The 12,325-nt window shown below is 37.3% G+C and overlaps 1 protein-coding gene across 1 annotated transcript in view; it reads right to left on the bottom strand.

Annotated features, from left to right (window-relative positions):
• CAMK4 (calcium/calmodulin dependent protein kinase IV) overlaps positions 1–12,325 on the bottom strand; it is a 144,288-nt gene that overhangs the window by 72,749 nt on the left and 59,214 nt on the right. Inside the window, exon 2 of the mRNA XM_061443073.1 lies at positions 8,642–8,720. Within this exon, the coding sequence (XP_061299057.1) occupies positions 8,642–8,720 (79 nt within the window). The remainder of the gene's footprint in view (positions 1–8,641; positions 8,721–12,325) is intronic.

Genomic DNA, 12,325 nt, shown 5'->3' with positions numbered 1-12,325 from the left:
TTTCATATGATGGAGCCCTGCTATTCTGGAGATGGCTGCCTGCCTGTGGGAAGGAGTGAATTAATTCCTTGTTTTGCTTCACTTGTGCATTATTATTAAATTACTATTCAATTTAATGTTATTAAATATAATAGTAATTTTATATTAATATAAATTATTAATATTCATAAACAATATTATTAAATTACTATTTAACTGTAAATTAAAGTGACTTAAATACTATAGGACTGAAATATAAAACAAACTATCTTAATCATGTTCTTTCTTATTACTTATGGAAATGTTTCCAGCTGGTTTCAACTATATCTACTGTAAATATGCTCAGCTGGAATTTCAAATATATGTGAAGTATAATGGAACAGCTTGGTCAAAACAAACTAGTATTTGAAGGCTGCTTAAAATGAAGGGGGAGGAATTACAAGAAAATGGGGAGGGATTTTTTACATTTGTAGAAAAAACATGCTATTCATAGGATCACAGACTGGTTTAGGTTGGAAGGCACATTAAAGCTTGTCTAGTTCCAACCCCCTGAAAGCAATTTGTAAGATATATTTTATTTATTCAGTGGTTTTGGTTGGGGTCTTTTTTGTTTGTTTTGATTTGTTTTGTTTTTTTCTTTTTCTTTAAGGAAGTCCTTTCTTTTTAAGTGATTTGAGCAAAGAACAAGTTTAGTTTGGCAAATATTTGGGATGATCCTCACCCATGCACTCTAGTCCTGCAGCCATCACAATATTCAGCTTAGAAATTTGTACTGATCCTTAGCTCCAGTCTTAAGTGTTGCTCTGACCAGGTGACATATCTCAAGGACATGCAAAAAACCTTTTGCAACTGAAACCCACAGGTTGTGCCGGTTACACAGCTGCTGTGTTGATTTCCACTTTTGCTTTTCCATTCCTCCCTACACATGGTCAGCCTTCCTCTTAGAGGATATAAGACAAAAGGAGGCCACCTCAGTGAAAGAGGATATATTTTATGTTGAAACAAGGCAGTGTAACCAGCTTCTCAAGTGAATTCTTGGTAAAATTGCCTCTCTCATAGACCTCAGTTTCTGAGGGGCTACAGGGAACTCAGCTTCAGGCCAGCAGAAAAAACTCAGGATGCTATGTTTTAAGTCATGAGCTGTTCCTGTTTTCCTGTTTTATTCCAACAGCTGAACTGCAAGCATTGGAGAAAATACTGTGGTTTATATTCTTTTGCCATCTTCTCTTCAACTTTTTTCATCAAACCAATTTTCCCTTAATTCTTTGCTTGAATAACTGTCAGAACTGTGATGATAGAATCACAGCATATGTTTCTTGAATACAACTTCCTGAAATGCAGAGTGAGAAGACTTTCAGAGATCCCCAGAACAAGCCTCAAAGACCACCCATCTCTGAAGAAGCCCTGCCTTCCTGCAGTACAGCTCCATCAAAAGCAAATCTCCAGATTTCTTTAACAGCTGTAAATAACACAGGGTTTCTAAAGAGGTGGACTATAATCTCAGGATAGCCTAATATTTACCTTTGCATCTCTGCTCAGCCCATTTGCAGGGTTGCATCTCTGCTTTAAGCATTAAATAATTTCTTACAAAGCAACACATACAATTTCTATTCCCTGTCTTGCCCCTCTATGTTTCCACGCACTTTAGACACACAAAGCACCTCAGATCTTGCTTAAAGCCATACAGAAGACAAATCATGGTACTCAGGCAGGGAACAAAATGTGCTTGGATGGGTTAGTGAAAGAAAGTGCACAGCTCAGACTGTTTCACAAAAGTTCCTGTAACGTTATTCAAAGCTAAATTTGTATAATCTTTTTGTTTGGTTGTTTGGTTTGTTTTTTTTTTTTTAATAAATTAACCATTTAATGGATATTGCTTAGTTTCTCAAAAGTTTGTTCAACAATGTGATGTATACAGTAGGTTGAGCTTCCTTGAACTCTATAACAATGAGTTGTGCTTTATAATTTCCTCTTTTTATTAGCTGATCCTTGTAGTTCTCAAATTGTGAACACCAGAAATTAGAATTATCTATAAAATAAATGGACTAAGGAAAAAAAGTGATATAATACACAGTCTCTGTCCTTAAAATCTTAACTCAAGGTATGATTTAGGAGGAGCACAGCAGTTCAATCTAAATGGCAACAGGTAAAAAATACTGTTCTATGGTAAGTGAGTTCTACATATCACATGTATTACAATGTGATACAATACAATGTATTTTAATGCAGATGACATGTTAAATAACTTCATGTGTGTAGGACAGGGTTTTTTTAATTGCAGAATGGGATTTTTTTCCATTTCTGAAGGATGTCATGCCAATACAGACAAAACCCACTTTTTGCTTTCCAAGGACTAAACCAGCATATTACAAATCTATTTTTAACAAAAATTTCCACTTTCAGTAGCTGGTGTCTGATTTCATAGCTTCTAAAGCAAAAAACTACTGGTATATTACTACAGAAAAAAAAACAGAATCTTTCAGTTCTCTCCTCTTCTGTAGGGTATTTCCACAAAATGAACATTCTTCATTAGAGAGAGAGGATTTGACAGAGTTGTGAATGCCGAATCCCTGGCAGTATTCAAGGCCAGGTTGTATGGGGCTTTGAGCAATCTGGTCTAATGGAAGTTGTCCCTACTCATGGCAGGGGCATTGGAACTAGATGGTCTGAAGGTCTTTTCCAACCCAAACCGTTCTATGGATTCCCCTTCTGGATATAAGCAGACTTACAGCCTTATTTCTTTACTGAAAATAATTTTGCTCAAAATATTGTTTTTATCTTTGAGAAGAAACATCAGTCTGTACTACACATGAATGAGATGACATGGATGACAAAAAGTTGAGCAAACAAGGAGGAATAATCTACATAATAGATAGTACTGCAAATGGAGTGGTAATTAAGAGGTTACCATTCCTGAATAATTACCAAGCAACAGTATATATGGTGTGTATATATATGTGTGTATGAATAACAGAAGAGAATGTATGAGCTAGTTGACAAAAATACACCTTTTTAATGGTTAGCACTGATGTGCAGATGACTGTTTTCATGTAGATTTACATATGACACCACTCTTTTTCTGGATTTAAAAAAAAAAAGTCAAAACAATACGCTTCAATATAATGTATTAATACCAGCTTTGTGAAAAAAAAAAAAGAAAGACCTTAAATATATATGTAAATATATTCCAAGACTTGTAACCTATAGCAAACAGAATAATGTCACAGTACTTCAGACAAATCAAAGCACTATGTCAGGCTCTTACTTTCTTTGTGTACCAGATATGCCTGTTAAACTTCATCACTCCCAGATGTCAGTCCAGTAACAGTGCTAACAATTGCTGCACCAGAGGAGATAGATGCAGATACAGATACAGATATAGATATAGGATCTCATAAAATCTATATAGAAACAAGTCATATGGAGGCAGGAGGCACTGAAATTGTAAATCCTGTAAGGCCACATGGCAGAAAATACAAGTTTTTATTTTATAGCTATAAAAATGCATCCTTTTGTCCAAAAGTCAATTAAAGACCAATTTTCTAATTCCAGCTACCTCAATCTGTGATGTACAGTCCCCACCTCACCCACACCCTGTGTCACTTGCCTTCTCAGTCAATTGGGAAGGCTTAGTCAAAAGGAGCACTTCTCCAAGAAAATAGACCTAACTCTTGCATGAGCCTCTTGATTACCACTTATTACCAACTCACTACAACTCAAAATGGAAAACCCAGTCAACTGTAGTCCTTGTATAGTTGGGAATATATATAGTTTATAATACATATGTATGGATATGTTATAGTGTGTATATATATTTGTATGTATGTGTATATATTATATATGTGTGTGTATGTATGTATGTGTATGTATATGCAAACATGATGCAGTTGAGATCTTTTATGTATACCTTTATAGGCCATTATATTCTCCTTCAGACCCTAACTGTAGGTATCTAGATACCCCACTTCCAGGAGGGAAACCTGTTACCTCTACATTTGCTCACACTCCTCTCTGCTCCACAGATATAAACTATCCTGTTCTCAGATTGTCCGAGCAGTACATTTAGGTTAATCCCAGCACAACTATTCCCAGCATATGTGCTGTCTGAAAACTATTGCTTTGCTTCTGATCTAAAAAAGAGTTCATGTGCCTGAACATTTGTCTGATTTAAAACATCAACTATTCTGCAAGAAGGATGTTGCTTCATAGATACTGATTTTAATTGAAGTACTGACGAAATAGTGGTTAAGCACCACACCCCCTGTGAGGGAAGATGCCCGCACAAGAAGAAAAAACACAAAACAAACAACTCAAAATCAAAATGTGAATTCTCCAAAACAGTCACTGTAGCTGTATGCCTCACTGTCTGAGGCACAGAGGGCCTATTATTTCGTAATACTCAATCACTCTTAGGGGACAGTACCTATCAATTAAAACCTAGGAATATTAACCAGGCTATCCTTCAAAGCATTGCTGAGAAGCAAATCAAATAAGTATTATCTCATTTTCATGGATGAGAAAGTTGAAGCCAAAAGAAATACCTCAGCCAGTGGCACAGGCTGAATTTGGAAAACACCAGAACCCAGGCTCCAGGCAACCCAGCTCAGAATCCTCCTCCTTTCAGCAGAGCATGTTACTTAATTGCAATGGCATCTCCCACATTACTTCAGTTACAGTTGTTACCTGGGCAAGGCACTTGAAATCTTAATTTAGAAATCATGGAACAGAGGCCATCTGTTCTCTTCCCTATTTTTAAAGCAACTTGCTCAGACTCGGGAGGAAATTTAAAGGCAGAGGTGGAAGACAAGACTTCTTGGAAGACATTTATCTGCCCAGACTGTAAGACAATGTCCAGACTGGCCCTGCTTCATATGCTGCCTAGCACACCAAAAGGAGACAAAGGCCTGCAAATGAGGGGTTTAATCTAATGAATAGCACATAAATATGCTTGCTTCTTTCACGAATCCTGTGTTCTTCCAATATGATCCACATGTTACGTGTTGTTTGCAATAGCAACTGTTCCAAAATTAACTGTTCTGAATCACACACAATTTTTAAGCCTCAACAGTACTAACAATTATATTTATGAAATGCATGCTAAAAATACCACATTTTTCTTAAGCACTGAGTCATGAGTTGAGTAGTGAAAGGAAAACCAGCCTCATATTTGCAATTTCAAGTGTAATTTGCTCATTTGATTAGCTTTCCTGAAGTACTATATGATCTGCTTTTGTTTCTTGCTTCGTGAAATGATTTCCCCACAAAAAAATTACATGATTCAAACCTGTTTATTTATTACGCATTTGGAATTTAAGAGATCTGCTAAAAATAGCAAAGTCAAATAATGAGTATGTAATACAATCTGACCTTTCAATTATGCTCACAAACTGAGCATAAAAGTTGGATGAGCAAATTAAAGGGAGTAATTTAGCATGCTTATCTACCTGCCCCACATATGTTGTTTTATAAACATATTTCTTTTTTTTCTTTGTTAAGAACAATTCAAAATGTAATTTCTTTTACATTATCTGAGAGGTTTTTTCCCACTAACACATCAATTTTTCTTTGGATCACCTTAACCTTTGCAACAGTTGTCTCTTAGCTGCTCTGGAAGTTAAGGTTCTAATCTGCTTGTTAGTTTCCTAACTTTGATAGTCAGAAGCTTCAGGAGTAAGAGCCAGAAGTGTTCTTTCAATTAAATTTTAGTCACCATTGTGTAATTTAAAGGATTCAAAATTACTCATAAATTTATTCCAAATTTGACAAAACCAAAACAAAGCAGGGAACCAAAGCATTCTGTTTCAGTAGTTTTGAATAAGCAAACCAGCATTTTTTTTCATCCTTTTGGAAGCTTAGAAAATCCTAATTAAAGTTCAAGAATTATTAAAACTCTGAATTGAAAGAAAAAAATCCCCAAAATATTATTGACCAAAAAAGTTTTGTATAAACATGTTTTCTCCTCTTTCTCTTTGTTGGTTTAACTAGCAATCAGAAAAAAAAACAAAGCCAAAAAACCAACCAACCGAAGAAATAAAATGAAAAAAAAAAAAAAACAACCCTACAACAAACAGAACTGAGCAAATAATCTAATAATTCTATTTGTTTAAGCTAGATAATAAAGAATTATTGATTACAAAATCTCTAAGGACTCACATCCTCCACAAGTGTGTATTCTCAGAATTGGCTGATTTGTTTTGCCCAAAATTTTATTTGCTTATTTAATGTATTAGAATGCATTAGGCAAAATGAAAAATTTAACTTATTATTTAAATGAAAAGAATGAGAAATTTTATGTTTCTTGCAGTCTGTTCCTATCACACTACTTCAGTCCAAAAGGATTGTTTCTTACTTGAGCTGTTCCAATGGGAAAAAAAGTAATAATTTCTAATGCTTTACTTCAAATTACTGTAGCTATCAGCACTCACAAATCTAGAGCTGCTGGTCAGCTACCAGACTCCTAGTCACACACCACGTGTTACTGCTTCTAGAAGGGGACCACCCTTTCCCTGCCCCTGCCCCTGTTTTAACTGACACTCTTCAGCGAGCTAGTTTGGTTCAGTGCACTGTTTAAAGTCAGTCAGTTTGGACAGAAAAAAAAAAAACAGTGTATTTGCTTTTCTGTCACCTTCGTTGTTTTCTGATTTCGTGTGCTCTTCAGAGCTCCCTTACGTGTATTTAAGAAAGGCAATCAAAGAAATGGGACTCTGCATCAAAGGCAGTCACAGGGCCTTCTTCGTTTTCTCCCACCACTTTTCCTCCACTATTGAACTGCCATCTGTTTTTTCTAACTGTTTGAAAAAAAATGCTGACAGGAAACAAACTGATCAACATTTTGGTGTACGATTTGTCCTACACTTGGTTATTTTTACATTGAGATACTCTGAGCAAAGGTCAGGACTCCTGCTGTGGAAGTACTGCAACACACAGTTAATTCTGTCTCTGTGATAATACTGTCTTCAAACTGGAACAGACCCACAGCAGCTCATGGCACATAGACATAAGAAACGGCACATTCTTACAGTATTGCCTCCCATGCACTCAATTTTACAAATAAGCTCAACTGTGTAAAAGAATCAATTGTTCCCATAACAAAATATCAGAAAGTCTGTAAGTTGTACTGGGAGCAAACAACTCAGTTGCGAGAACTGCTTAACCATGCTGCTCATACAATCAAGGCTGCAGTAAGCTAAGCTCTTGCCGCTGTGCAGATAACTTACATAACCATGTTCTTTTACCCTTCTTGCTTGACATTCTTCCTACACTTTTAAAAATTCTATGCTACAGTAAGTCCACCAAAAGTCTAAATTGAATAGTGTCAGACACATATAGATCTGGTATTAATGTGGCCATTGTGAACATGAGAATCTCCACACAGGAAAAAAAACAACAACAAAAAAAAAAAAAGGTGGGGGGGGACAAAGAAATATTCTTAAGCAATATAGTTTTCCTAGTGCATTTCAGAATAAGCATTATAAGAAAGAACGCTCCTAAAACATAATAGGAATTGTTGGCATAAAGTACTGATAAAAGCTTAAATTAAGTTCTCTGCATTTCCATAGGAAGGACAGAGTGTAGGGCCGCAGCAATGCAAGCTCCTCGGATGATCTGCTCTCCAATGCACCAGATGTGTATTCAAAAGCAGCATACACAACTGAATTTCCTTGCTAATTTAACCTTGGCTTACTTTCAAAGATGACAAATTAATGCCAACATTTTACTCATGTGGAACTCACTCATTATGTCTTGCCCAGAGACCACCAGTTAATTCAGCATTTAGATATGTTTACACCTACCCACCCATCATTATGTTGCTACATGTGAACATTCCCGAATTTTATGAAGTAATGGGCTATTTAACAGTGGGAGAAACTGAAACAAAACCACCCATGAATAAAAATCATGCCTGTGCCTCACAGCTTGCTTGCCTCCTCTCAAATTTTTCTTCCCCTCTTAGGAACATGAACTGCTCTACCCTACCACCCACGCTCACTCTCTGCTTAGAGTCTCTCAGTCCATTAGTAGCCTTTCCTCTCTAGTCTCTCTTCATGCTTTTCACCGCCTATTTTGTAACACACACGGAAATAGACTACACTGTGGTAGAAGTGTGACATATATGGAGCTCTAAAAATAACTAATGTTTCAACTGCGTCTCTTGCAAATTTTGGGGGGGGGGGGGGAATCTCCATGAATTATTTGATTTTACTTGGGTTTGAAGTAGTGTGTTAATCAGTTTCTAAGAAAAATAAATCATGTAATGATATTTTTTTGAGCAAAACAATGTATTAAAGCAAAATTAAATCACAGAACATTTAAATGATTCAGAGCCTGCTGCTTTTCTATAGTGAAAACATTTTTGTCTAAAAAGTTTTGCCCAAATCTAAGTTTATACAGACAATACCAGATGAAGGTATAAGCAAGATTTGTTGGGATCAGGCATTCCAAACAGAGCACTCTTACCTCTAAAAGCTTTTTCAGTGATGAGGTTCAGAAAAAGCTCTGTGACAGAAAATATAAGCTTTGCAGGGTCCTATATCTAGCCCATTTCCTCTTCCCCCCCCAAAGAAACAGCACTGAAAAAAACCAGAGAAAATCCCAAACATATCCCAAAGCAAAGCAAAGCAAGGCAAAGCAAAGCAAAACAAAACAAAACAAAACAACTTACTGTCTTCTTCAACATTTTGACGGCGTAAGGTTTCTGGGTCCCTTTCTGCCTGCATCTGTAGACAATGGATGTAGCCCCACTACATTCAAAAAAAAAAAAAAAAATGGGAAGAATAGTTGTACATATGCCTCTTTGAATATGTGAATAAACAGAGTTGCCTAGCTGAAACTACATTTTCTACTCCTCCCAGCCTGGACAAAAATAGCTCATTTTTCCCCAGAGATGCAACCAAAAAGCCAGTGTAAAAACTGCTCTCTGTTGAACAAGTTTACTTCAGTGGTTATTCAGCCAACAGAACTTGCAAGAGCTCAAGATACCTCTTAGTCACACCTTTTTCTGGCTCCTCATATACCCTGGAGGTTTCCTCAGGGTACCAAGGAATGTAATCTGGCACCAAACCTGTGACAACACATCTTTACTAAGGCAACCCATGTGTAATAATTAATTGAAAAAGAAAAGAAGAGACAATTACTGTGCTGCTCCCTGACCCATTGCCCAAACATCCAAGTTGCTCAAACTGCCACTCACACCAGATGGAGCGAGCAGCAGTTTTGGTTATTTCAGTGGAAACTGGTGGAGCTTGTTCGTAGCAAAACCAACCCAGGCCTACATCTTCTAGTTGTCTTCAAGGTGTACTCACTTGAATGTGCTGAATTTGAGCACTCATATCATAAAATGATGCCTCTGCTTACTAGAAAGCACTTTTCTTGAGTGGGAAGTTGGTTAAGATAGGCTTTGCTGCTGAGGCTGTTTGCTGTGCTCTACTTGTTCTGTCAAGGAAGGGACCTGTATGAATTGGCTAATGAGACAAAAAGCTCCTGACAAAACCATAATGCTTACAAACAATTCAGTTGCCTCTATATTAAACCAAATTTACTTTAAGATGACACTGAGCAACCCAGTGTCAACCACCATCAAAAAGGATGCACTGAAGTGCTATAAGTCAGCACTAGATTTAAGGCATTTTGGGAAGCCTCCTGTCCTCAGGAGATTTGTCACCCACTCTATGACTCAGCACTTCTGAATGCAGATTTTTAAACTAGAGGGGATTGCCATCACCATATACGACTTCCCAAATAACATACATCGCAGAACTGCTCACTGCTGTGAAAGGATTCTATATATACCACACACCAAAGCAGATCTCTCTGAACCAGGAAAAAACTGATCTCAGTATGTCTACAGAACATGGCCACAAGATGCAGGATTACACAACTGGCCTTTGTTTAAACAGTAGAATGGCATAGCCATGTTTGACTGCACAAATAAACCTGTAAAGGTTTATAATTCTAGGTGCACCGCTGCACAAAACCACCTCTGCACTTCTGCCTCCTCAGCACAGGCACAAGTGCCAGATAGTGTTCTGAGCAGGCATGTCTATATTTTTATGAGGACATGAGTAAGCGCAAGAACTGTTAATTGATTGAGAACATTTATTTCAGAAAGACCCTTCATCATGAAAGCTCGCCTACAGCAAGGGTTACATACCTCACTCATCTGAGGGCTTGTCTGCATCAAACACACTAATCTTCACTTCAACTGAAATGCTAAAATGATTTGTATCTCATGTATCATTGCATGAATTTAATTAGATCTCCTCTCCTTGGTCAAGTCTCAAAAGGCTCTGTTTAGCACAAAGAAAAAAAGAAAATATACTGCATTTGAAAAAAAACCTTCACATCTTCATCAGTATAACTCATATCACCAGTACAACCAAAAATGTTAACAAATAAAATTCTAAGGACCTGCTATGGTAAGGTTTATGTCTCCAGTATTTCACTACAGCACTGTAATGGTGAGGTCACTGCATAAACTGCTAATCATTCTTGTATTCTGCTTCATAGATTCAGAATGCAGGATAAACCTTAAACCCATTAGTCTGCATATGCTCTAAGTATGCAGTAAAACTCTTAGAAATTATTTTATTTGGCTGAGGGCACAATTAGATAAGCTGTGCAGATGATGATTCAGATAACTAGACTATAAATTCCTGAGCACGTCTCCAGGTGTTTGCTACTGCTGCAGTGATGGAGGGCTGCCAGTGTCTTTCAATAATGCTCTTGTCAGTGTTTGCTTTACCAGTTTGTAATGTGGCTCTGCAAAGTCTTCCATGTGAATAAAATCTTAGTCACCAGAACAACCCTGATGATCAAACAGAACTGGCTTAGTGATGACATGGACAGCTACACCAGCAGGGGTAGCATGGCTCCACCTTTAACAGCTCATTTGGCTATCCAAAGCCAGAAGAAAGTATATGACAGCATGGAGAGACAGGACTTTATGAAGGCATGCCCAGATGAGCAGTTTGCCATCAGGCTCATTAGTCACCATTCAAAATACACAGAGAGGCTAGTTTTGAAATTATTCCCTATTGTAAAGATTTTTGGTAGCATGTCACTGGAGTCCTAATATGGTGAAAAAAAGAAATGATTACAAGATATCACAAGACTTGGGAATGCATTCAAAGAGTTCTCTTTTGGTTTATGTGCCTATGCCTAGCTCTGACAGATATGTTCCTACCAATGAGGAAAGACATCACCAAGCTAACACTGCCTTCCTTTCCATGCCAGAAACCAGCACCAGGACTCAGGAACAAGATGGTAACCTGCTTACATCATGCACCTGGTGCAAATCTTGCCAGACAACCATTACTAGTACAGATCTGACTCCTTGTCTCTCTGGTAATAACAGGATCTCTTTGCCTCTCCCCATTAAAAAACGAGGGAAGAGGAGAGAACCGCTTATGGGTCTTCATGTAAATGTGGAAACAGCTTTCCTGAGCTTGTACGCCTTGGAAAGTCACCAGCTGAAGCGATTCAGGCTTTCATGACCAAAAAGCAGAGGGAAGCTTCAGCTGCAAAAATCTCACGTGCCACTGAAAAGTCAGAGAGCTGCTAATTTTAAACTCTTGCACTCATCTTAAGCTTTTCGTCATTAGACCTTGACTGCCACTAACCAGGTTTTCAAAACCTGGTCTGGAACTTGTATCATCTAAACATTACATTGATACACTTGATCAGAAAACACAACTATGTAGAAATCAAAAGTTCCTGTGGCAACATGCCACTTCCTACAGGCACGAAATTTATAGCCAGATAGACAGACTGCAGGATTCTCAACATCTCATTCTCCACAGGTGATGTTCCACTTCATCTGAATGATAAATATTAATGGTGCTATAGAAAAGAGTGCTTATTCTCAGTGGTTAGGGCACTTATTTGACAAAGAGCAGATATTAACACTAGGCAATATTTAATCTTTCAGCATCAACAGTTTCAACAGAAGAAACTGAGAGGACCCTAAGCCCAAGCAGCTAATAATGACTTGCAGAAGTACATTGCAGTATGTGATTGATGGGGAACTGATTCATAATTTAGACTAGAAACAAGAAATTAAGTCTCCCATAATGCAGATAAGTCCAACCACAAGATTATTCACTATATTGTGCTGACATATTTAGATTTGGTCGTGCCAGATCTTCCTTCTTTGTAGTTGGTGAATATGTACATACACACATACATATATCTGTTATCTTTGCGTATAAACATATATTTAGATGAAATATACTATTATATATATTTGTGTGTGCTTAAATGTGCACTTACTTCTAAAGAAAACTAGGCTTAAAGGATCTTTCAGCTGTTATGTTTTTGCATCTCTGCCTTGAACAGGCTGTCTGAACTC

This window comes from Pezoporus flaviventris, unplaced genomic scaffold (assembly GCF_033815535.1).
Source record: "Pezoporus flaviventris isolate CSIRO_AGI_PZ_B2104156 unplaced genomic scaffold, CSIRO_AGI_Pfla_v1 ptg000285l, whole genome shotgun sequence".
NCBI lineage: Eukaryota > Metazoa > Chordata > Aves > Psittaciformes > Psittacidae > Pezoporus > Pezoporus flaviventris.
The sequence above is the reverse complement of the archived record's forward strand: the minus strand, read 5'-3'. Positions and strand labels throughout refer to the sequence as shown.